Here is a 26681-nt window from a genome sequence, read left to right on the forward strand (position 1 = left end):
GCTGCATGGACTCATGGGCTGAAATGGCCTGTAGCTGTGCTGTTTGTCTAAATTTAAAAAATAAATTTAAATGATCACCATTCTAAGTCCTCTAGTCTCTGACACCTCTGCAAAAGGAAATCAGTCTTTCATGTTTATTTTGGAGTTTCATGATTTTACACACCCTATTCTCCCCTAACCACCTGTTTTAAAAAAAAACAATCTTGTCTTATTCAGTCCTTCCTCATTAGTTTTCCAGGTCCAGAAGCATCTTCATAAATATCTTCCACACCTGAATCAGTGCAATCATGGGTTTCCTGCAACGCTGTGCGCAGATCTAAATGGAGTTCAATTCTCTTGCCTATTCTATGACATGACTATTAAAGAATACATTCCTACGTGCCTTCATATCCATCTTAATGACCTGCCTCACTGCCTTTTATTATTTTTTTTAGGTGTATCGATCATTGGAAAAGATGTTCAAAAACTAGAATATAATCATATCAGAAACAAAAAGCCATTGGCATTCTTCGAATTAGTCTATCCATTTAATGGATTAATAATAGAGGAGATGCGATATTTCAAATTAATTCAAACAATAAGAGGTTAAAGTAGAAATGACTAAAATGTGTATGCTAAACATTTTATATAGATTCTAGACTTAATAAAGTGAGACTTTTGAATTAACATTAAAGGCTGTTTGCAGGGTTAAATCAAGTTCAGAAAAGATGTATTTGCTTTCTTCGCAAAGAAAAAGAGCAGATGGTGTAATACAGAAAAGAAAAAAAAAAAAATCAGACTGACCCCTGTGATTACCCGTAGCCTATGTCTGGATCAGTGAATGTGCAGAGGAAAATGGCAATTACCTGTGTCGGTGGAGTAGACACGGAAACTCTTATCCCAGAAGCCACAAACCAGGATGAAGCGGTTATCGGCAGTGATCACGAAGCACTGGGAATTGACTTGAATGCTTTGATCCAAGAGGTCAGTAATTTGCCTTCTGTGCATGCCAGTGTTATTAGCTAAAAGTATACAAGAGAAAACGGCATTAGTATTCTATCAGCAACAAAGAAATATAGGTTACAACTTGTGCTTGAAAATGTTATATTACTGTAATTTAAACTTCTGAACAGCAGGCTCATAAAGCCAAGATCTGATCGCCTTAATGATGAAATCTTGGCTTCGGTTCAATATTTTTCCACCACTCAATGCAATAAAGAACTCTGCTGTTATTATGAAAATTTCCTCTGCCATGGAGCAACGACATTACGAGGGCTCCAATTTATCATAACCCAGCTCATTCACACTCATCAACAAGTCCAAGTGATGAAACGATCCAATATTATCCTGACAGTGCTTCATGCGCATTCTCAATCGCACATTATTACAGCATCCATATTAATTTTCACTGACACAGGTTCTATCCCTGTACAAATTAGGCAAACCAACGAGGGAGAGTTGATGAAATACCAGCGAATCCACAGCTCATTGCATTCCAATTTGCATGCAAATGGTTTATAAAGAAAATTCCATTCCCAACCACCCTGAGTGAAAAACAACAGTAATCTTCACTCAGTCCACCACACAGAATATAATGAACTGCAGAAAAGAAAGCTGACAGACCTATCAGAGGATCGATTTCAACTGGCAGCTGGTATGGCTGTTCTTGCATAGATCCATGAAGGCCTAAAATTGTAAATAAATAAGTAAATTAGATGTTGTAAGAGCTATGTTTCTTCATCGGCTTTGCAGAAATCCATTTTTGTGAATACTAGTTTGCATTTTAAAGCCATATTCTTTACCAGATTAATTTGATCTGAGTTATGAACATCTTACCATTAAATCAAAAATATTATTTTTCAGTAGTTTTTTGAGGGGTTAATACTTATTTTTAATGTTCTCTGATCCAAAAACTGTAGTACATTTGTTTCATTCAACAATCTTCATATGGTTTCCAGCCCATTTTTCCTGTCTATTGACAGCTATCACTGTAGAACATTCAACCATATATTACATATACACCAAGCCAATATTTAGTGTTTAAAAAAATTACACCATGCTTTTCTGTGAAATTTAAAAAATCTACCTTGTTCCTGACACTATAATTTTACTGTAATGTTAGTCTAGTTCAATAATAGTAAACAAAATATTCACTTTAATCATTGCAGATGTTATAGCATAGCTGTCTTTTAACATGTCAACACTCTTTGAACAATAAATCTAGCTGTTGACACTAACATCTCTCCACTCACCAGTAATATTATGCCACTTGTTCACAGCAAACAGCCTGCTTGCAGTTACTGTAATAATGGCTGGTACAGCCAGGCCTGGCTGAGTGTTGGCAGCAACATGGGTGACCGGGGAGTTCGATGGGAACTTAAGTACCATGATGACATCTTGCTGCATCTGGTCTGTGAACATCAGAGGAGTCTGCAGGAGGAGATACTGTTCAGTGGCAAAACCCCAAATCAAATACAAATCAAAATAGAAAAGGTGATGGGGGAAGGAAGCAAAAGGGGGAAAATGACAAAAAGGAAGAAATAGATTAGCAGTAGACAACAGAGCAAACGTGCACCAACAGAGGATAACATTCCTTCAAAACCTATGATATGAAGTTCTGAGCATCATTAAACACATTGCTCTCATGAGAAGAGCTTTAATCATGTTAAATAAAAAAACACATTTAAACCAGAACTAAATTACCTTAATAGAAAAGCAAAGACTATAAATATAGATTAAAAGAATAGGATATTTGAGTTGTGGGGAAAAAATAATTATCTCAGACAAAGGAACTGATCAAATAGAGAAGCAATCAGTGTAAATGCGTGAATAATTTAAATTATAAATACATTTCCATTTACTATGCCGAAATACTCCAAGATATTTTGCATAAAATTATGTCATATTACTGCAGTTCATACAAAAACTACAACTAGAAAACAGCTGCCAAAGACAAAAACAGGAAACAGAATTCAGCCACATGTTATCATGAGACAAAACAAGAAATATTGCACTGCAACCTATACTTTAATTGTTGAAGCAGCAATTCGATTTTTCGAGCATAAAGGTGCAAAAAATAATAAGGTGGATAATAAGCTTCAGTGACACCCTTCTGTGAGAGTGGCTAAAAGCCAATCAATATTATGAGTTAATCCTCCCCAGACACTCATTCAATTAAAGGTGTCAGTAATGCCTCATCTGATGTAGCCTCAATTAAATCCAACTATCTGATCCACTGAAATCACTTGGGGATAGGGCAACAGAAATCTCAGCAGACAAATATGTATTGTGCATTTGTCTGCTAATTACTACACCTGGCATAAATTACCACTGATGCACTTTGCACAGCATGACACAACCTTATTTTCTAAAATCTGTGCCTCATTTTGAAGGCTAATTTGCTTGGTGAAACTAAATTAATTTTTATTAGGTGACTTAAACAATAAAAGGAAATCTATAACTTCATGGGGGTGGGAAAAGAAGAAAGCACTCCATCTTTTGAAAACATTTTTGTTAAAATCTCTCTTCTTATAAAAAAATAACAGAATGTTTTCCTCTTTTCCAGACTGAGAGAAACAACAGTTTTGTTCCAATTTAATGTTGCTAGACATGAAAGAATGCAGTGATATATGTTTTGCTGTTTGAACCTATCTCAGGCGGCTAGGGTGACATTAAGATTTTGCCACATTGGCAGAAGTAAAAAGAACTTGTAACTAACTACTGCATGCATTGGGCTTCTTAGTTCAGCATCCAGTCTGTCCTTTTTTTTGTTTCCAAAGAAATGGGAAGGAAATAATTTTTTTTTGTTTGGCTTTGAATCATATACAAATCGAAGACAATCAGCCTAATATGCTTGGCCCAACAGTATGTTAAAATCAGTACTATCCGACTCAAAGCTCAATTTTAACCCACATCTAAAGTTTGCTATGATTTTTTCCATTTCTCTGCCAGTCTGCATCTTTTGTAATTATTGCATCTCACCACGTCATTTCAGTCATGAGACTATAGTTACTTAATGGATACAAGCCAATTTTTAGCACACACACACCTATGGCGACAGATAACCTTATTGATACTACAGTGCTTCAGTGACTATAACAGAAGAGAGATCAGATCTACCCTCTTCTGTGTTCTGAATTATTTTTGCAGAACAGGACATATATTTACTCATTTTTGCCTAGTTATTATGAGAACAGCCATGAGCTCACATTTAAAATAATTTAAAAGGCTTTTTAGGCAAGTTCCAAAAATAATGTATGATTTTCAACATCCATCTTCCTTGTTTAGGTTCAGTACAATGCAACACTACAGTGACTAAAGATTGAAGGTCCCTTTTTAATGAAAGGAAAGGTGCATGTTGACACCCAAACATAATTGAATAAATGATATAGAAATATGAGGCCAGAAAGTTTTGATAAGACTGAAATAATTACAAAGGCATTCAAGGGCAAAGGAACACAAATGAACGAAGCGTGAGAACAGTTGGATGCTTGTTCAGAGTGCAAAATGCCAAATACCACATTTGGAACCAGATCTACATTGTAAATGGAAATGATAGTACACAACATACTTACCACTTGCATGGCAGAGCTTCTGGGAGGATGTGGTTCGATTAAAAGTTGAGAAGGAGTTTGACCAAAACTTCGGATCTGGGCTTCAACAGCCTGTAAGAAACATATAAGCACATGATAGAGGCACTGATCACAAGCATCAGAAACTAAATGGTCACCTGAAAATGTCATGCAACACGCCTGGATTGCATCATAGTGAAAATCAAGCCCGTATGTTCCCTATGGTTGGGAGCTTGGCACTAACACCTAGGATTATCTCATCACTTAACTGTACATGTTATTTCCACAAAACACTCTTAAAACATTCTCATTCCCTCCATTTGATAAGAAACAGAAACTGGCTGCTACAGCCATAATTCTGACCTTGCCTTTGTTTTGTCTCTCAGATTGTGGTGCCTTCTGGTTTTCCACTTCTCAATAAATAAAAGCAGAACTAAACTTAAACGTATATTAGCATTTTCTGTACCAGATGGCTGATTATAAAGTTACTGAGTGTGGCAATAGTAAAATACAGAACAGTCTATCAATAGTGGCATTCCTAGTCAGCCATTAGCACAAATTAAAAGGAATTTATTTTGCTTTCTGTTCAACTTCTGCATTGATTCACTGATTCATAATTCCCTAGTACAGTCCTGGCTAGTGTAATGCTGACATTTATTTCCACATTTTAACCCCTGAGAGAGAGAGAGAGAGAGAGAGAGAGAGAGAGAGAGAGAGAGAGAGAGAGAGAGAGAGAGAGAGAGAGAGCGCGAGAGAGAGAGAGAAAGAGAGAGAGAGCGCTAGAGAGTGTGTGTGTAGAAAGTACCAACATATTAAAGACTCTTGGTTCATTTTAAAATATTTTATCACTTTACCCAGAAACATACAAGCATTCCAAGATAACCATAACTAAAAGGGATATAGTGTAAAAGACAAATACAAGAAGGAATGCTGTCTTTCAGATGCTCATTTTAACTAAGAAATATGATTTTACATTTTAGAAAATGATATAATTTTAAGTCCTCCAACTGCAATTTGAATCCAACAAAACTCATTAAGACAAAATTAAAGGTACCATTGATCAAAAAGTTTGTGTTACAACTGAATATATTTTCCAAATATCACAGATTATTGAGATTTTGAGTTGAATGTCTGGTGGACAGATACATGATAGATATCAAACGAATTGCTACAGATAAACTGGTGATCTGAAGAATAGAGCAGAATATAACACTGGGATCTCTGAAGATAATTAAGTGAAACACGCTATTTTATTTGATACCAGATTTTACCAAAAAAATACCTAAATTTTCAGAGCAAGCAATGTGCGATGGATATTAACTTGAAAAAAATATCCAGTTTTAAGAAAGAACAACATGTAGTGGTTATTAAATCATTTTCTTGAATAATCTGAGAATAAGCACCAAGTGTCCAAGGAACAGATTACATAACAGTGAAGTGAGAGGGAATAACCTTTCAAGAATAGGCTCACCAGGAGTTGTCACTAGTAACAGATGCTATGAGAAATAAATTTGAAAGATAAAGATCTCCGATAGCCCTCACAAGATCAAATGAAATTACAGATTTGTTGCAATGGCAGTCAAAGAATAGAGGAATCATTATTGCATAAAACTTAAAAACCAAATGGTTCCTAATGCAAAGTTAATCAAATTCATGTATATTTTCCATTTCCATTTAGAGTAAAACCTGTTATCTAGAATTCAAGCAACCTGAAGCCACCACCAACAAAAAGAAAATTGAGGAAAAAAGTAAATAAATAAAATTGAAATAAATAAGAATAAATGAAAATGTAAATTAAAAAAAATTAAATAGTAAAATTTAAATTTTCTCTGAAGTAACACAAACTTTTGGTGAAGATACTCAGCCAGTGGAGTGACTTGGTTATAACCATATAACCATTTACGGAGCGGAAACAGGCCATTTTGGCCTTTCGAGTCCGCACCGGTTCACTGATTTTGTGCGCCCTCTTCAGGCAGTGGTGATTTTAAGTGTAGTGTATCTTTGAGAATTTTAACATCTATCCATAGGTTCTCTGTACTTTGGATGTGAAATCTCATATTAAAATATTCAAAAACATTGGCTGTGTGGGAGAAGCCAGTGAGTGGCCGTGGACAATAGCTTCTCAGACTGGAGGCCTTGGACTAGTGGTGTGCTGCAGGGATCGGTGCTGGAACCAGCATAGTTTGTCATCTAGATCCACAATCTGGACAACAATGTGGTGATTGGATCAGCAAGTTTGCAGACAATACTCAGATCAGAAGCGTTGTGGACAGCAAGGAAGGTTTTCAAAGCTTGCAGAGGGATCTGGATCAGCTGGAATAAACAGCAGATGGAATTTAACATGAACAACTGTGAGGTGTTGCGTTTTGAAGGTCAAACCATGAAAAGACAGTGTGCTTTGCTTATAGCAGCTGTTTGTATAAAATTTGAAAAAAATTGTGTTTGAATAAAATGGTATTTTCCAGGATGAAGAGCTGATTTCTGCCACTCACCATTGGGGTGACTCCCTTAAAGTGTCTTTTTAACCCTGCTTGGGATTGGTCCTGATCTTTATTAGTAATATTATTATGTATATTAATATGACTTTAATTGTAAACTTGGAGGGGATGGTGAATTATCTATAATATTATTATTCATCTTTTGGATGGCTCCATGGACAGGGAGGAACCTGCAGATGCAGCAACGGTTAAATGTTTTCAAATAATGTGACTGAAAATAAAGTAAAATGCTTTAAGGTTCATGCAAGTGAAGTTTGTGCATTGTAAGTACAGAATATAATATTTGTCTTTTAAACTGTTTATTCTTAATGAAGGTATATTAGTTAGGCATTGTAAGAGTGGGACTTAAGCAACTGGAAACTCGTTTATCCAGCATCTAGCAAACACTGTAGGAGCTGGATACCAGGGGTTTTAATGTACTAATATAGCATGGTTAGCGATAGATCCAGAGCATGCCTATTTTGATATTACAACAAAATTTTAAGCAAGGATGTAAATTCTGGCACACGGAGAGAGAAAAACATAAAGTAAGAAACCTCTTGATGGATTGATGGCAATTAGTTTACACTGATCAAAATAAAATATACTTTCCTCATGTTATTTTAAATTTAAGCAAATTTTGAAAATTTCCAAATAAATTGAATGCGATTTTATAATCTTGAGGTTTAAGTTGCTCAATTTAAGAATATAGCTCACTGAAAACATATCATTACTCTTCAAATTTTCTCTTATTGATCTCATTCTCAAAACTCAAAAGCAAATTATATTATTATTAGGGCTGAAAGGGTGTGATCTCACTGAGTTGCTAAAGAAATACACAACTTGTAAAGTTAAAGCAACAAAATGATATATTTTGCACCACTATCTTTTCAAGGTTTAATAGTACTGTGATCTCACCGAGTTGCTAAAGAAATACACAACTTGTAAAGTTTAAGCAACAAAATGATATATTTTGCACCACCTCTATCTTTTCAAGGTTTAATAGTACAGGCTGCCTTGTTGAAAAAGGGCACAGTATTAGAAGTACTTTGAAAAATTCTTTCTTCTGTGTGCTGCCAAACTGACAGACAGCTATAATAGAACCCACCTAACTACAGAAACATGGTATAACCCAGACCTTGTGTCTGGAGGTCATCTCCTTCACCATGCTGTCTGAACTACAAACAGTAGTAAACAAATTAAAGACCTTTTAAATGGCCATAGTTCTGCTTACTCCAGGGGTTCGAGAAGAAGGCCTGTATTCCATTGTTCAACTTCAAATGATTCTCAAATTAAAATGCTTTTACCAAAAAATGTTCAGACAAACAAATCTCTTGCTAACCAAACAAATAACATCAATGCCAACATTCCTGTAATAAAATTCAACAAAGCATTATTTCCTTATAATTGCTATGCTCAGAAGGCAAAAGGATCCATGTTAAATTCCCTAAATGAAATATTAGACTATGCCCCAAACATTGATTTTCAATTTCAAATGATTCTGCGCTCTCACCTTTTTCGCTCTTGTCTGCTCACCCCTCATTCTGATATCTCTTAAACCCCCATACCCTATCTTAAGTTACTAATATTTTCCATCTGCTCTTTTGCCAGCTCATTATCTACCTTTCCCCATATACAGAACTTTCTCCTTTCATTCTTCAGATCATTTACATCTATGATTAATGTCTTCTGGTTAACTTCGTCTCTATTTCCCTCAAAATTGCTATCACAATGAACTGTAAACAAAGAAATTACATAAAACATCCTAGATTTAACTGCTTTTCTATTTCTTAGTAGTTGAAATATATTGGCTTACATTTAAAATGCATCCAATATAAATCAAAAAGTTGGTGTAACTAGTTGCCCAAAAATTACATTCTTACTGTTTTAGTCAAAATAATCTCATATTGAATCATTTGCAATGGTCTGAAACTTGAAACTATGATAGCCACACACACACACCCAAACCTAGACAAATCTATGACCATCTTACTCTGCACACCTGTGATGTAGATAATAAGCCAAACATCAAATCAACATTACGCATCTCACTCAGTGCATAAACTTAGTTTATCTTGAAATAACCCTAAATTTCACACCCTTAGAGGGCCACATTGATAAAGATTAAAAATAAAATCAACGTCAAAAACATCATCATTTACAAGATTACAAACTTAAAATGGGAAGCAAACTAAAATTACTAAAGCTTCCACACTGACCATATTCAGTAGCAAATATGCTAACCTGGCATAGGAACGCTCTGTTAATGTAAAAAAAATAAAATGACCTTCGATGCCTGCCTTAAGCTGAAGAATCTCAGCAGCTTGTACATCTCTACTGGAATAGTACCATTAGGTGTCTTAAGAGTTGAGACCAGCAGCCAAGGAAAAAGAAAATGTCAATTTGAGGATGCTACTTACTAATTGTCAAACTAGTGTAGGGATGGACCAAAGGTCACTTAGGGGCTTCCTTGTGTCAGGGAGCTCGCTCCTTCACCATCCTTACTCATGATTATTTGTGACAGATGGAACTATTCTGTAGGGTCAACAAGATTATTAGGGAACAGATTCAGTTCAAACAGAATTCATCAAGTCAACAGATGATCCAACAGGCAATCTAGTCTGATCACTGTCCAAGGAGAGCTGAGGGCAGTGGTTCTCAACCTTTTTCTTTCCACTCATATTCCACTTTAAGTATTCTCCATGCCATTGGTGCTCTGTGATTAGTAAGGGATTGCTTAAAGTGGCATGTGGGTGGAAAGAAAAAGATTGAAAACCACTATTTTAATTGTACCTAATTGACTCGTTATGTGCACGGTTTCATAACTCCAAAGGAAATGTGCCAATGCCAATTTTTCTCAAGCAAAATATTTCAGTCACAATTGGGTCAAGAGCAGTGATTCTCAACCTTCTCTTCCCACTCACAAACCACCTTAAGCAATCCCTTACTAATCACAGAGCACCGATGGTATAGGGATTACTTAAAGTGGTATGTGAGTGGGAAGAAAAAGGTTGATAGGCTCAGTATTTCAGCTTAAGCAAAATATAATTAAAATTTATAGCTTTTTTTTGTTCTTTTTCTTTCTCAATCTAATCTTTCTTTCATTATTTTATTTTCTGGTATGAAATATTCAAAAGTTCAATTTCCTGCTTGAAGAAGACAAACAATTGTTTTTCTTCTTTGCACAGGTTCCAGATCTCCACATAACTTGCTTTTGATTTCAAATAACCCTGAGTTCCAAAACAAAAGTTCATAAAAAAGTTTTCAGGCAAGTATAAAAAATAATTTTGGGTATCATATCTTGCCCGTGTGTTGTTCCACTCTGCCTCCCTAAGGTCTTCATTCCATCCTCCAAGTTTCTCTACCTCTATTATATTTGCTCTGATGGTGAGGTGTCTCCATATTATGCTCCTTGAGGAGTCATCCCTTTTGCTAAGCCACAAAAGTCAGAAGAATCCTTGATTGCATTTTATTTCCCAAACCTTTGCTCTCATTTTTTTTTTCTTTCCTCGGAAAAGTAATGATAGAGGTCCCCAGAAACTCACTTTTTATCTACCAGCTTCCATATTCAATGGATCATCCTTCATATTTTCCACCACCTGCCTTCATACTTCACTACAAAACTCGTGTCCCCAACCATTTCCTTGGCAGTTATCGCAACACTATTACAACACCAGTGATCTGAGTTCGAATCTGGCGCTGTCTGTAGGGGACTTGTACGCTCTCCCTGTGTCTGCGACAGTTTCCTTCTGGTGTTCTGGTATCGTCTCACCTTTCAAAGTGTATGGGAGTTGTTGGTTAATTGGGGGTGGCATGGGATGTGGGCTGGAAGTCCCTGACAACATGTTGTATGTCTGAATTTTAAAATGTAACCCCCCCCTCCCCCACCAATTATTCAGCATTTTGAAAGGATAGTTTCCTTTGCAACTTCCTGGTCTGGTCTTCTGTCCCCGTGAACCACTCCCCTCATGGCACTATCCCAAGCAACTCATGCAATACCTGTCCTTTCACGTCTTCCCTTCCAACCATTCAGGGACCCAAACAGTACTTTCAGGTGAAGCAGAAATTAACTGGCATTCCCAATCTAGTGAAAGGCATCTGGTGCTCACACTGCAATCTCCTGCATCATTAGAAAAAAAAAACAATCCAAGCTGAGGAGCAACCCTTCTGTCTGGACACACAGTAGTCATCAAACTCTGCAACTTTAGAATGTGTCAGAATGGGCCAGAACACCCATGTGATATTGGCTCAGATTTTTTTCTCTCCATTGGCCTAGGTTAACCTAGAAGGTAGGTTTGGAGCCTTCAATTACATAACTCTTACAATCCCTCTCCAGCTGCCCTCCTCCATTGTCTTTCTGGGGAAAAAAAAGACTGTATTTCTCCCGGTCCCCCCCTCCCCCCCCCAAATAGCCCCAATTAATGCACTGATGAGTCAATCTCTTGTGCAGTTTATTGAGAGGGCAACTCTGCCATCATCCCATCAGAGATACCCCTTTGTCTTCTTGATCCCTCCTCATCCTTGATAAGAACTTGTTTCCTTTTTTTCTAACAAAGGGACTTTGACCTGAAACTCAAGCCCCTTTTCCACTAGCACCTTGTCCCAGGGATTAGTAGCCAATTTACTGGAAAAGTAATTCAATTGGCACACCAGCTGAAAACAGCATGCCGAATAAACCAGTGGGAAAAAAGGACAAGTTGCATCCCTGGACAATAGGTGTCTAACCTTTTATCCAGAATTGTCAGGACTGGACATCTGCTGTTGTTCGGAATCTTCCAAATCATCTTCATTTTGGTCCCTTTAAACAAATGACCCGCTCCTAGCCCCCACCATCTGCACCCCTCCCAACCAGACTATTTTGCATTCAAGAGGCTGGGCTGAGTGTGATTGTGGGGGGTGGGTTGTGTGCTGACCATCTGATCTGATGCTCTCGACCAGCGCATCAGTCAGGTGGAGGTCTGAGGCAACTGAGTGGCCCAGGAGCTTGGCCAAAAAGGTGGCCAGCATAAGCTGGCCAAGTGGGGGAGAAGGCTGGACACAAAGTGCAGAGCTGCAGGAGGAGCGGTGGACCCGAGCGCCTGCAGCTTTCAGGTGCTCCATCAGCTTATCGGGCCGGACCTCAAACACACTCCAGCAACGTAGTACCATCTGTTGGTCTTCCCCCACCCATCCATCTCCCGACGTAGCAGCATGGGTGCAGTGCTGCTGAGCCCGGAGTTTATGGAGCTCCGCACCGGATTGTGATGACAGTTCAATGTGGGAGCAATGACTGTTTTTGTTACCCATAATGTGTCAGAGTGGTTCCAGCTGCGTGGGGGATAATGGGTAAGGAAGACGGCCATTGCTCCCGCATTGAGTCAGTCGTCGCCTTCTTCTCCCATCGAGTTCTGAGGGTCAAGAGACACCTTTCCACCGAAGGTAAGAGGAGGGCACCCACGGGGACGGGGACGATGGGGACTGGGGGGTTTCCCTCTGAAAATGGAGAATTTATTACAGGAAATTATGTTAATTATATGTAATGTCATCTACCAAAAAAAATGCCGGTTTTTGGAGGTTGCCAGTGTTCGGAATCCAAGATAAAAGATTAGGCACCTGTACTGTTGATGGTACACTCTCCTATCCCTGGGGATGACTTGTGGTCAGTGGGAAAGCAGTTTGTGTCTCGGTTAAAAGTGGCCCAGTGGAAACTGCAAAAACGGCTTCTTTAACCGGGAAACTGTGTGTCCAATTAACTAGGATGCCAGTGGAAAAAGGACTTCTGTTTTTCTTTTAATATTCTAAAGGCCAGCTGAGTGTTTTTGAGAATAAGTTTTACTTCACGTTTCAGCATTTGCAGTTTTTGATCATCATTCTTTGGCTGAAAAATCAATTGAAGTGACGATTTGCCCTTTCCAGTTTCCTTCCACTACATTTCATTCCTTTCATCAAAAACTTCCATGGAATTTTTATCTTATGTACCTTTATTACATTCTGAACCCTACTCCTCCTAAAACTCATTCTCTTTACTAGTTCCTAAGTTATATTTGTAACGTTATGAAGAATCTGTTTTAAATACAAGTTGATGCAAAATCACCTTGAGGTAAACGATGATTTATTTGGCAAGGACCTATAGATACAACAATAAATAGATGGTGTATTATTTCTCACTTTTGAACAAAATAATGTTATCAGGTTTTGGATTAGATTTTACAATAGTGAATAGGTTTTCCAATTGACTAATATAATACAGAATTTTTAAAGCTCCTGATTCACACAGAAAGCATTTTCTAGTCATAGGATGATTACTAATAGGATGATCAAAATGTAAATTGCACTTAACTGCTAATTTTGGTCAACTATCCCTAAGTTTTTTTTTAGCATTTACTTCTGAAACCAGCTCAAAAGATTGCTCGAGGTGAAAGATTTTAAACTAAAATTAGAGATTGGCTACAGCAGTCACCAGTAACACCACTAAGTCCAGCCCAGTCACCTCTAGAGTTTCAACCACTGCATTTTATGTCCCATGTGCAGCATGACCAAACTGATCGTATAGAGTAATATGTACAGAGGACAGAGTATGAAGTGAGCTTTAAAAATTGAATTTCAAAATTATCCTGTCTAATTGGGTCCTATCTAAAATGCTTATTTTAGCAAAGCAAAGCAATCTACAGTACAACTCCGAATATCCAAAATCCTCATTTATTGGATTTTAACATTTTTTTAGATAAATGAGGATATCTAAAACAAATCAGAAATCGTCATTTATCCAAAATATTTTGGAGCAAACTGACCACACAGGTTGAAAAAAAATTCACTCAACGTGATATTAGAATGACGATTGTTCTCGTTTCAGTTAACTTCCTCTCCTCTCTCTTTCCATTTCTTCTTTACCTTCCCCATTGACTTTTCTCTCCAACTCTCCCACTCAAACTGCGTGCCACCGTCTTCCAGCCGCGTGGTCTAAGAATCCCTTGTCCCAGCGTCATCAAGGAGAACGGCCTCCTGGGCGGGAGCGGCACCTTGGGCTTCTGGGGAGGAGCGGGACCTCGGGCTCAGTAGCATTTCCTCCCTCCTCAGCACAGCAAAGCTCCCCGATGCCGACTCCGAACTCTCCCCTCGGCCTACAACTGCACATGCCCACTGGACTCCCCAATTTGCGTGTGTGGTAGGTCTATCAGGGGAGGATCTGGAGTCAGAACTCGGGAGCTCAGGTGATTGGGGAGACAGGAGCCCACTGACTCGCCAGCCAGTGTTCCACCAGCCCAGGAAGCCTCCCCAGCGATCAGTGACAGTGGTGTGTACGTGTTGGGGATCGGCTGCAGTTGGGAGGTCTCGGTGAATGGCGGCAGCCAGCATTTTTTTTAGTGAGAATTAAACATTATTTTAATGCTTAAAAAGCCTTCCCTTGCTGTTTATTGTTGCTTAAACATTGATACAAGTGATTTGCTGTTGCTACTGGGATGTTATTAAAAAAATGACAAATTCACTGAAAAAATGTTTATCCGACATAGGCCCAGTCCCGACCTTTTTGGATAATCGGAGTTGTACTGTAGTTTGCTTTTTAGAATTATATAGGCAACATAAAATCATCAATTTAAACAACAAAATTCACTATTTTCCAGGAGTAGAAAGCAAAAACTTTGCCTGAAAATAAACTCTTGTTGGGATTGGAAATGTCAATTTTCCCAAAAGAGCTTAAAAAGAATGACATGCTGGCTTAATTAAGTTGTGACCCTTAAAATGGAAAAAAAATGCATATTTCCCAATGTATTCTTTTAAATTAATTCATCAACTTAGGAAAATGCCAACAACATTGTGCAAGATGTGAACATTCAAAAAGGAGATCCAAGACTAATCAGTCTTGTTAGCGTATAACACAAAAGAAAATTGAGACCCTTGACATTTAAATAATATGAAAAACTGCAGTAAAATAAAAAAAAGCACGTGTGTTCTTTAATAATTGCAGAAAGAAAGGACTTTTTTTTAAAAATGCTAATATTTATACATCAGACCTCCACTTTATAAAGTGCAGGTAAATTGTCAAGCAAAGAGTCCCCATGGTCTGACCTGTTATTAGCACTACTCTATTAAACCTAATTTTTGTGGCTGCCAAGCAGAAAAACAGGAAGTAATCATGGTCTGTAAAAACTTGCAATTGTTTCCCCACCAGGGCCCTTCTTACTAACGTAATGTGAGGCAATACATTCCAAACCTATTAAAATGTAGACCTTGCCGGACATGCTCACTCTAGCTGCAGCCTTCCAGCTGTCTGCCTGCTATAATATATCCCAGCTGTCAATCCTGAAGAAAACCAGCCACTAAAGCAGACACAATTTCATCCACAACATTATGGACTTCTCCAGATTTACAAACACAGTGATAGTACAAGTTGGATGGGCTGAATCAAATCTAGGAGGATGGTCAGTTGCAAAGAAAGATTTCAATCATTGCTTTCTGGAACTTGAAAAAAACCAAACATTCATGTCTCAAGGGTATTTCCAGTCACTGAGAGTGATAACAAACAAAGGTAAAAAGCAATCAATATAAATTGGAGTTACAACTTTTCAAATGCCTTGTACAATAAGATCACAATAAAACAGCAATCTTCAACACAAATGAAAGAAAATAAAAGAATATGGCCATTTGAATTTCAAAAAAACTTTTTGAATGCAAAATTGTGGAGTTTGGGTTGTAAATGGAACAGTACATAATTAATGTAGAAACATTCATAGTTTTTAACACTGCACCATGCAAGTTATGGGACCAAGTTATTTTTCATGAGGAAACATTTTAGTAATGTTAGTCTCAGGTTTGCTGAATCTTGGTGGCCAGGGTGTCATTCATTTTAATACTTTTTTTGGTTGTACAACCACCAAATACTACTATGTGTAAAGTAGTAATAAAGCCTGCAACACTCCATTTCGTTACCATTTTAATTTAAAGTTTCTTATTCTGCCCTATGCTTCAGAACATACAGCCATCTGGACAACACTGTTTATAAATTCTACAAAGATTTCAGTAATCCCAATGATAGTAAGTATGATGAATTTACAACTTGTTGACATTGTTTTCTAAATACTTGATTTCTATCTTTACTCAAGAGACTGCAAACTCAATACCATGTCCACCTGTCCAACAAAAGGGAAGGACTTTAATTTTGCCATTGATGACACTTTCTAGAAGAACAAAAATGCAACACGTTAAGTGATTAATTTTGGTCATCAGTTTGATTCAATTTGTATGATTCTAAAATTAAATCTTTTGTATGAGCCTCCAACATACATACAAATCATTGCACTTGTCTTGATGAAGCCTATCACATGCTACTACAAAATTCTGCATTGAAAACCTTTATTGTTTTTGATAATAAAATACAAGTCCACAGCATCCAAAGCCTGGGATTTCTGATCTGGGATCTTCACCACGGAAGCTTGAGAACTTGAAATTCGAGTTAGTAAATCAATTTGGAGTTAAAAATCCAGCATAAATGTGATAACCACAAAATTACCAGATTGTTATAATAATCCATAATGGCCAATATGGCAGATGAGCTGGGTTGGGGGGTGGGGGGGAAATTGGTAAAAAACAGCAATTTCAGGGGAAGGTAGAGATTAGGCTCAGTAAGTCTGATAGTAAAGTCAGAAACGTCAAGTTAATGAACATTAATGGGCTGAAATGCATTTATTTCAATACAAAAGGTATTATGGGCAAGGTGGATGAGCTTGATCATGAACTGGATCAGCGCATAGAACTGTGATATTGTGGCCAATAGAGAGTCTTGGTTGAGAGAGGGGCAGAACTGGCAGCTCAATATTCTCAGGTTTCAATGTTTCAGATGCAAGAGAGATGCAGGAATTGCATTTCTGATCAGGGAGAATTTCACAATTGCACACAGAGAGGGCACACTGCGAGGGCTCATCAATTAAGGCAATATGGATGAAAAAAAGCCAGCGGGAGAAGAAAAACGTGTAGGCAGATTTTAAAAACTATTTTATTTACAAATTTTCAAGACAAACACTGCAAAAGACAAAATAATTTTCTGAACAAAAAAGTAATATACATCCATTAATAGCTATTGCGTGTCTAACTATAATTAACCATACCTCCTCCCCTTCCACTCCTCCCCTCCCCTCCCCTCCTCCTGAGAAAAGGTAAAAAAAAGTATAAAAAGGATAGACACCAAGAAAACAATATATTTCAAGACTAAAGTAAAGAGATTTAAAAAAAAAGAGGTTGTCAGGTATGCACTGTCCACCATCTGGGCCTTAAATTATCTAGCTTTTCTAGATCCAGGAGAGGGGTACAGTCAGGGCGCTCTGAAGCGAGGGGGAAAAACTAAAGATTTACAGCCATTTGCCATAAATACGGCTGCCAAATGTTGATAAAAACATATTTGTTCCTCAACCTGTAAGCAATTTCTTCAAGTGGAACACAATTTTGCATTTCCACATTCCATCATGCCATTCCTAGATAGGAATTCCACTTCCGGGTAACCGCTATACATTTCCTGGCCATCACCAAAGCAATCTTTACAAATTGGATTTGAAATTTGGACAACCTCATGATAGGTCTTATGCCTGCGATGTTTCCTTGCGAGTTTAAGACCAATAATGAGGCTGTCCAAATTAAGATTAAGAAAAAAATCTCAAGCAACAGGATTGTCATTGTGGCTGACTTTAATTTCCTCATAATTTACTGGGGCTTCCTTAGTGCAAGAAGCTTAGATGGGGCAATATTTGTTCAATGGATCCAAGGGAGTTTCTTGAAACCATGTAGATAACCAGGGAAGGGGCCATTCTAGGTCTTGTGTCGCAAAATGACACATGGGCTTATTAGGGATAGTCAGCATGGCTTTTACCAGGGCACGTCATGTCTCACAAACTTGACTGAGTTTTTTTCTGAGGAGTTAACTAAGATGCTTGAAGAAGGTGGGACAGTGAATGTTGTCTACATGCCCTGTAGTAAGGCATTTGACAAGGGCCCTCTCAGTACCTGATCCAGAAGATTCAGGCACATGGTAGATGGTATTTGACTTGGCTATAGAAGACAGAGGGTTGTGACGGAGGGATGACTCTGTAGAGGTGGATTCGCTGACTATGTTCAAAAGAGAGTTAGATAAGACTCTTGTGGGTAACGGAGTTAAGGGTTATGGGGATAAGGCTGGAAAGGGGTACTGATGGCAATGATCAGCCATGATCTAAAGTGGTGGTGCTGGCCCGACGGGCCAAATAGCCTACTCCAGCTCCTATTGTCTATTGTCTATAGACGTAGGTCTGTGACTTAGAGGCATTCTGCAGGGATCAGGTTGAGATCTCTGTTATTTGTAAATTAAGTGACTTGGACAAAAATATAGGTCGGCTGATTAGTAAGTTGGTAGGATGACTCAGAAATTTGGGAGTTATGGATAGTGAAGACATTTGTCAAAGGATTCAGCAGGATCATTTGGAGAAATAGGTAGAGAAATGGGAGATGGAGTTAATACAACCTGAAAGCATCAGGTTAAACAACAAAATTCACCATTTTCTGAGAGTAGAAAGCAAAAGCCCTGTCTGCAAATAAACTCTTGTTGGGTGTACATTGATTGGAAATGTCAATCTTCCCAAAAGGTCCCAAAAAGAACGATGAATGCTGAGGTGGTGTACTTTGAGTAAATGGTCGGAACCTGTGAGCACTGATGTACGGAATGAAAGAGGCAATACAGGTAGATCAGGTAGCAAAGAAAGTACATCTTCAAAGATGCTTGCTTTCATCAGTTGGGGCATTGGCTATAAAAGTCAGAAAGATGTACTGCAGCTACATAAAACTTTGACTTTTAGGCCACATTTGGAATATTGTTGTGCTGTTCTGGTCGCTGCCATTACAGGGTGGCTGTGAAGAATTAGGAGAGGCTGGAAAACTTGGATTATTTTCTTTGGGGCAACAGAGGCTGATGGGAAAGTGGAGACTGGATCATTTATAAAATTATGAGAGGCACAAATATATGGTTAGAGTCTTTGTTCCCAGAGTGGTGAATGTCATTCTAGAGAGCTTTTCTCTATGGGGCGAGGTGAGATTAAAGGAGATGTGCGAGACATTTTTTTTCCACATTGAGAGCAGTCGGTGTCTGGAATGCTCTGCCTGGAGTAGTGATAGAAGCAGAAACAAATGTCTTTTTTTTTTGTTTACACAGAAACTTTGGAATTATTCCAAAAAAAATTAGCATACTTACCTCTGGTGTGTCCTGATGTGGTCATTACACAGAGGCACTTTAATACAAGGTGTTTCCATGCTGGGCCTCTGCTTTGAGGTCGGCCGCAGAGGCGGATAAAAATTTTAAACTTAACTGTTCATGGAGAAGAATAGATCATTTGTTCATGCCCAAAAAGGCTTCTCCAATGCTGCTTTTATGCAGAGCGGCGCCTTGGTGCATTGTCCGGAGCCACTGTAAGTGGGGCGACTGTTTCCATGGCACCACCTGTCATAAATATGTGGCAGAGCAATGGTCGTCTTCTCTACCCATAATCCACCACGCAGCTGGAACCGCTCTGTGTTTCTCGGAATGGTTTCAGCTGCGTGGGGGTTTATGGGTAGGGAAGATGGCCATTGCTCCGCCGGGTATTAAGCCGCTGGTGCTGACAAGCAGTCCCAAAGGCCGAAGCGGCCCGGTGAGGTGCCAGAGCAGCCAGTGGGGTGACAGAGCCCACATCGGCTGCCCCCTAATAGCCCTGCCAGCTGCCCCTGCCTTGACAGGGTCATGGAGGGAGGGGGTGTGTGAGATGGGTTGCAGGTTGATGACATCTCCGTGATGTCATCAGCCCACCCCTAGCCAGCAGCTTGCAGCAGCAGTGCGTTCATGCAGGGTGGCAGAGCGCAGAACCCTGCCGCTGACCCTTCCCCTGAGAGGGATTGCAGTCGGCGTCTTGGAAACAGGGTGCATTCATGGAGATAAGTCTCCCAATGCAAGGGCAGAGAATCTCCACCTTTACACTCAGGTTTTTTGACTGTACGAAAGGGCCTACAGCCTTCCTGAGTTGCGGAGTTTGTTGGGGGGGAACGTTGTATTCTTTAGGCCTGTTTCTTAAGGAGTGGCTGCAGTCATTTTACACTGCAGCAGCTCCGTAAAAAGGTGTAGGGGTCCCAGTGGAAAAATTACAGGATGGAATTTACATAATAAATTCCATCTTGACATTTTTATGAAATTTTCTGCTCTTCAGCGGCTGTGTAGAAGTCCCTAATAGTTGCATTTAAGAGACTGTTAGATAGACACATGAAAATGCAGAAGCATTAAAGTTCCTGTGTTGTACTATGCCTGTTCTATGCTTCAGAAAAGAATGTGCCATTCTATTCAAGTCTGGCTAACATATGATTCCAGATCAATGTGGCTGACTCTTAACTGCCCTCTGAAATGGTCTAACAAGGCACATGTTGGGGTTGTCAGTGACATTCAGGAATTAGGACAAAAACATAAATTCAATGGAAGTAGTAAATTTTTAAACTTTCCAAAAGATTTACCAATTTACTAACAGACATTCTCTCTTGTGGAGATTTAAGAATGGGAATCAATAAAGAGTTTAATCTGCAGCACTGAGTTAATAATTTACAAGTTGCTTTGTCTTTCAATCACACAACGAAAAGGTTTTTGTTAAATATATACTTTTCTGTTTCATTCTGGATAAATAATCTGTTCTTAACAAAGTAATGAAGGGAAAAATAATTCTGCCTTAAAAACAAGAAAGCCATACAAATGTAACTGCTTGATTTTATCTTATGTTTGATGATAGAAAAAATTGCTTCATTTTTTTAAAAAATCATTCAAGTAAAAAGCTATGAGCTTGATCTTAAAAACTCTCACAAGGAAACTTGATTCCAATCAGTACTCAAACGTGTTTCAGCTGAACCTCAACTGGGTTGAAAAGCAGTAGCCAATTTCCTGTAATTAATCTAATGTTGCTGATTACTGATCAACAATTGAGCAAGTAGCTCAGAAGCTCCTTTAATCCAAGCTTCAGTGATTGCAACCAAATGTTCTTAAGTTTTCCCATATTGGTTATGCATAAATAACATTATCAACAAACCTAACCAAGTTCTTATCAAAATACCCATGAAAGACTAGTAAATAAATATGTGCAAAGGAAGGTTCAGGATTCCAGTTTTCAAAATCTGGTTCAAAACATCTTTTATTTGTGTTTCCTTGTGGTCCTACATGCAAAAAATTTCTTTGTTTTATTCACAATGAAAACAAGTATTTTTCAGCTCTGAAAATGGTATTTCCTGACTTTGTGAAAACACACATTTCATTTATAAAATAATTTTATTAAAAATGCAGCTTTAGTTCCTACCATTTTATATTGGAGGGCTTCTTTTAAATTGGAAAATATCAAAACCCACAAGGAAATAATAATGTTTCTAAGAATCTAGCCTTGAGGTCTCACTGTTTCTCATAGAAAACCCATTAAACTTCAATTTGAAAAGCACTACAGTTCTTCAAAGCCTATTAATGGAGTCTCTTGGATTAGGCACAATAATGGTTCAGCTAGATACTTGCCTGTACAGCACAAAAACAGATTAGTAAAACAGTACATTTTGCAAAAAAACAAACCTTGATCCCTTATGTAAAAGTCTTATGATTAATTGAATTAATGCAATCAGCAGAATTAATATTTATGAACAGGCACATTCTGTCTTCTCTGTGCTTCAACCAGTCACGAGTAGCACAACATAAATACCTTCATTATGAAAAAAGAACACATAAATGGTATAAATGGAGCTCGAGCTAGGGGGAAGGAACAGGAGGATCCAGCTGGAACCCACACTCCAAAGTTCCTAGCTCACATCACTAATCATCCCCATCTTCACAGTATCCGCAATAGCATGGGAATGGGGCAAGAGAATCCCTTTATTAAAAAGAAGGTAATTACATAAGTGAGCTGTGTGGGGACCAGATACGGCCCCTATGTCAACTGCACTGCCACAACATCTGTTCCCTTGTACTTTCCTCATCTGTCATCTTTAGGTTTACCTACATTGCCATCATAGAGGGAAAGAGAGCAGCAAAACTAAATATGATAACAATAATTTAATAATGAAGCTAATAGAATGGGAGCCTGCTCGATACATGGACCAGAGGATCTGCCAAACTGGGAGTGCCAGCCTTTCTTTCAAAGAGTAAAAAAAATCATAGGTGCATCACTCAAATTTTCCAGTTTTATTTTGATAATCATTCTTAGTAGTTGGGAATTGCTGCAAGGCTAGTATATATTAGCTCATTGTAATGGGCTTTCATCTTGAACTGCTACAATCCATGTGTTCAAGATAATTCTGTAATATTATTAATGCAATAAACATAGCAATATCAGAATAAGTGGTTTGCAAATGAGGAGCTCGTTTATCAAGTAATGAAGCTGGTAGTTTGACACTTGGCTTCTATGGCAGGACAAAGTCATGCTTTGTGAAGCTAATGACATATTACATTAAATAGAAAATTACCCAATTTAACCTAATTCCACAAAATGTCATCAGTATAAAGCTCATTTACAGAATACGCAGATCATGAAACTACGCTATGAATTTAGACCATAAAAACTGCATGTTATAAATTTTTGTGTGTTGCAAACTGGAAATTTATATTCAATGTAAAAAAAATAATTGTTTAAACCTTCTCATACTATAATCCTTGCAAGTTGCCCAGTGTTATATTAATTTCTTTCATATGACACTGATCCCAAATTATAAATGGCATCTGATCCCCATAAAGCATAAAGAATGCTTTTGTTAAGAATAGATTTTACAACATCTGGTCTCAAGGGATTAGTCTTAGGCTCTGCCAATTTAAAATTGCATTCATGGGAATAATAGTTGAAGTAAATTAAAAAGCACACTGAAAATAAAATAAAGAGGAAATCAAATACACTTGCATAAAAAGACAAAGCAACAAAGCAGTTGGATTTATTTTTACTAACCAAGCATACTACATTTTAAGATAAAAAGCACGATTTCTTCTTGGTAATACCCATTGTTTCTGGCCGAAATCAGATGGCCTACGGTTACCTCAGTTGCCCTACATCTTGTTTTTCCAAACAGCAGCAGGATATTTGCTGCCTTCCAATCCATCAGGACTTGACCAGAGCACAAAGAATTATGGTAGATTATCATAAATTCATCTGCTACAACTTCTTTCAGCACCCTGGGTTGCATTCCATCAGAATTTATTGTCACGAACAACTCATGAAATTCACTGTTTTGCAGCAGCCTCATAATTGTATATTCATTTTATAACCATCTGATGACATTACTATAAAAAAAATAATAGGGCACAAAAAGTAAGGCAGTGCTTCTGGCTCAATGATCATTCAGGAATCTGATGGCAGCAGGGAAGAAGGTGTCCTTGTGCCTTTGAGTGCTCAACTTTGGGCTTCTGTACCTTTTTCCAGATGATAGCAGAGTGAAAAGGGCATGGCCTGGGTGTGGGGGTCATTGAGGATAGAAGCTAATAGATGTAGGTGTCCTTGATGGAGTGAAGTCTGGTGTCTTTGATGTTGCAGGCTGAGTTAACAACCCTCTGGAGTTAATTATTGTCCTGAGAGTTGGCACCTCCATACCAGGCAGTGATGCAACCAGCTAGAATGCTCTCCACGGTACACCTGTAAGTTTATGAGCATCTTCGGTGACATACCAAATTTCCTCAGACACTTCACAAAGTATAGCCACTGGCGAGCCTTCCTTGTGATTGCATCAACATGGAGGCTCCAGGACATATCCTTGGAGATGTTGACACCCAGAAATTTGAAGTTCTTGATCCTCTCCACTACTGAGCCCTTGATGAGGACTGGGTCGTGTTCCCCTGACTTCTTCCTGAAGTGCACAATCTTCTCCTTGGTGTTGCTGACGTTGAGCACAAGGTTGTTGTCATTACATCATTCAATGAGCTGATCTATCTCTCTCCTGTACACTTCCTCATTGCCATTTGTGATTTTGCCCACAACTGTGGTGTCATTGGAAAACTTGACGATAGCATTGGAATTTTGCCTGGCCACACAATCATGGGTGTATAATGAGTAGAGCAGTGGGCCAAGCAGGCATCCTTGGGGTGTACCTGAGTTGATAATCAGTGATGAGGAGATGTTGTTTCTAATTCTAATTCTGAAGACTGTGGTCTTCTGATGAGCAAGTCAAGGATCCAGTTGCAGAGGGGTGTACTGAGGCCTAAAGTTTGTAGCTTCTTGACCAGCACTGAGGGAATAATGGTATTGAAGGCCAAGCTGCAGTCAATGAAGAGCAGCTACATGTATGAATTGCTGTTTTTGAGCTGAGGGGAGAGCCAGCGATATTGTATCTGCTTTGGAACAATTGTGACGTGAAGCAAATTGAAGTGGAAAAAAAAAAAAAAAAAAAAAAAAAAATTGAAGTGGGAACATATCTTTGCTTAGGTTCATGTTAATTCTGGCCATGACTCACCTCTCAAAGCATTTCATCACAGTAGAAGGTAGTGCTACTGGACGGTAGTTGTTGTGACAGCTCACACTACACTTCTTGGGTACCGGGTGATTGATGCCCTTTTAAAGGCAGGTGGGAACCTCCGGCAGCATCAATGAGAGTTGAAAATGCCCAGATAGTTGGTTGGCACAGATTTTTAGTACCCTGCCAGGTACGTCAAGAGGGCCTGACATCTTGCAAGGGTTCACCTTCTTCAATGATGTGCTGACGCCGCCAGGGAACACATCTATCTTTAGACCCACTAGTTTGCTCAATAGTATCTCTTTAATGATAATGATTGTATCAAGGTCCTCACCTCCCATTACATCTTCAGCATCACTGTTTGCCAGCTACTCAAATTAGTCATTCAAGATCTCAGCCATTTACACATTACCCAATATTACTCCTCCATTCACATCTTCCAAGGGATTTACATACACATTAGCCACCCTTTCTGGTTTAGAATTATAAATACATTTTGTGCTAGTTTACTTTCAGAATCTAGTTTCCTTCCTTTCTTTCTTAGAACTTCTGTTATTTTTTGAAGTTTTCTCAGTCTTCCAGGTTCCCACTGCTCAGCCACTTTAAATGTATAATTTTAATTTGATGTCTTCCTTTATTTCCTTAGTTATCCACAGCTGGCTCTCTCTTCCCATACTATCTTTATATTAACTGGAATATATTTTTGTTGAGCACTACGAAAAATCTCTTTGAAAGTCTTCCGCTGTTCCTCAACTGTTCTATCATATGGTTTGTGTTTCCAGTCCATTCGAGCCAACTCCTCCCTCGTGCCGTTGCAATCTCCCTTGTTCAGAACCATACGCTGGTTTTAGATTGTACTAGGCACCCTTCATTTGCTTGAGAAATTCAATCATACTGTGATCACTCTTTCTGAGAGCATCCCTAATTATAAGATCATTAATTTTACCTGTCTCATTGCACAGGACCAGATCTAAGAAGCACGTTTCTTTCAATGGCCACTAAATCGTACGTCTTTGTACTGATTTGCATCACAAGTTCATTGCGCTTGTTTTTAATGCTCAGGGCATTCAGATAAACCGCCCTTTCACTCATTGTTCTTTTAGAATCTAGTCATTCTTGTTTATTTTGCATTTGTGCTTCCCTCTGTCTTTCTGCACATATTGCCCTGCTATATTAGTTTAAACTCTCCCAAACCATTGTGTAACATGTGCTGAACTTTTCCTCATGCTTTCATCAGTTTCTGCTAAGCACAGAAAATGTGGAGCTTTTCGCTTGGAAAAAAAAAGCTTTTCTGGCAGAATGAGCAGAGGTCACAAGCTCGAGAAGATGGAATGGTGAGAAGGAGGAGAGGAAGGAGGTAAAAGAAGGAAGATCAGAAATGCATGTGCTATTTTTGGTCTAGGCTGTATATGAGATACCAGTGATTTCAGACATTCTTTATTTCCACATTACATCACCCATCTTCTCCAAAAATAAACACTGCAAATCCAGTTTAGATATGAAATCGTGACATGATTAGCACAAATACAACTATTTGCATCTCCACGCTCTTGATTCCTCCCAATTGTTGAACCTCTGCCTGCCTGAATGCTCACTTGCAATGCTACCTGCAATGGTAGCAGCATGGCCAGTAGCAGGCTGCTGAATTTCACAGATGGAGGCTTCAGATGGCCTTAGAGAATTCTCTCTCATAGTTTGGCATCTGGAGGTACAGCCTTAGATGACATCACCATGGCATGGGCAGCAGTAGTCTTTGTTGATTAGATTCCGGGTTAAAACAAGAAAGCAGAGTGGCAGGAGGATGAAAAAGAAAGAAGTAATCCTTTGAGAGGATAAGATTGCAGTCCGAGAGCAAGAGTTACTACTTTGGATAGAACCTCAGTGATCCTTGTAATCTGTTGGACAGGTTGTTGGATAGCAGTGAATTTTCAATATTGGAAGCTATAGCCACCATATCAACATACTGAATTTGCATTACCACTGTATGAGATTGCACTGTCACACTGAATATTTTGCTGAAAACAATGGGCTCACAATAGTTCCACAAAGAATTTTGCCAGGTTTGTGCTAAATGCTACCATGCTCTTGAGCATTGAATCCACCCAGAATTTTATTTCTCACACCTAACAATTGCTACCTGTAGCTTGGCTGGACAGAATTCATCCAAGTTGCCTGCCTTATAGTGTATTGATATGCATCTCCCAGTCAAGCTCCAAGGCCTTTGTATCTAGTGTCATTCCTG

The 26681-nt window shown here is 38.6% G+C and overlaps 1 protein-coding gene across 3 annotated transcripts in view; it reads right to left on the bottom strand.

Moving 5' to 3' along the window:
* The window catches only part of lrba (LPS-responsive vesicle trafficking, beach and anchor containing), an 871588-nt gene that overhangs the window by 78831 nt on the left and 766076 nt on the right, over positions 1-26681 (bottom strand). For all 3 annotated transcript variants that reach the window (XM_069926437.1, XM_069926436.1, XM_069926438.1), the window contains 4 exons: positions 4554-4643; positions 2232-2409; positions 1603-1665; positions 846-1001 (listed from right to left, as the gene is read on the bottom strand). In XM_069926437.1, the coding sequence (XP_069782538.1) occupies positions 846-1001; positions 1603-1665; positions 2232-2409; positions 4554-4643 (487 nt within the window). The remainder of the gene's footprint in view (positions 1-845; positions 1002-1602; positions 1666-2231; positions 2410-4553; positions 4644-26681) is intronic.

This window comes from Narcine bancroftii, chromosome 3 (genome assembly GCF_036971445.1).
Source record: "Narcine bancroftii isolate sNarBan1 chromosome 3, sNarBan1.hap1, whole genome shotgun sequence".
In the NCBI taxonomy this organism is placed as follows: domain Eukaryota; kingdom Metazoa; phylum Chordata; class Chondrichthyes; order Torpediniformes; family Narcinidae; genus Narcine; species Narcine bancroftii.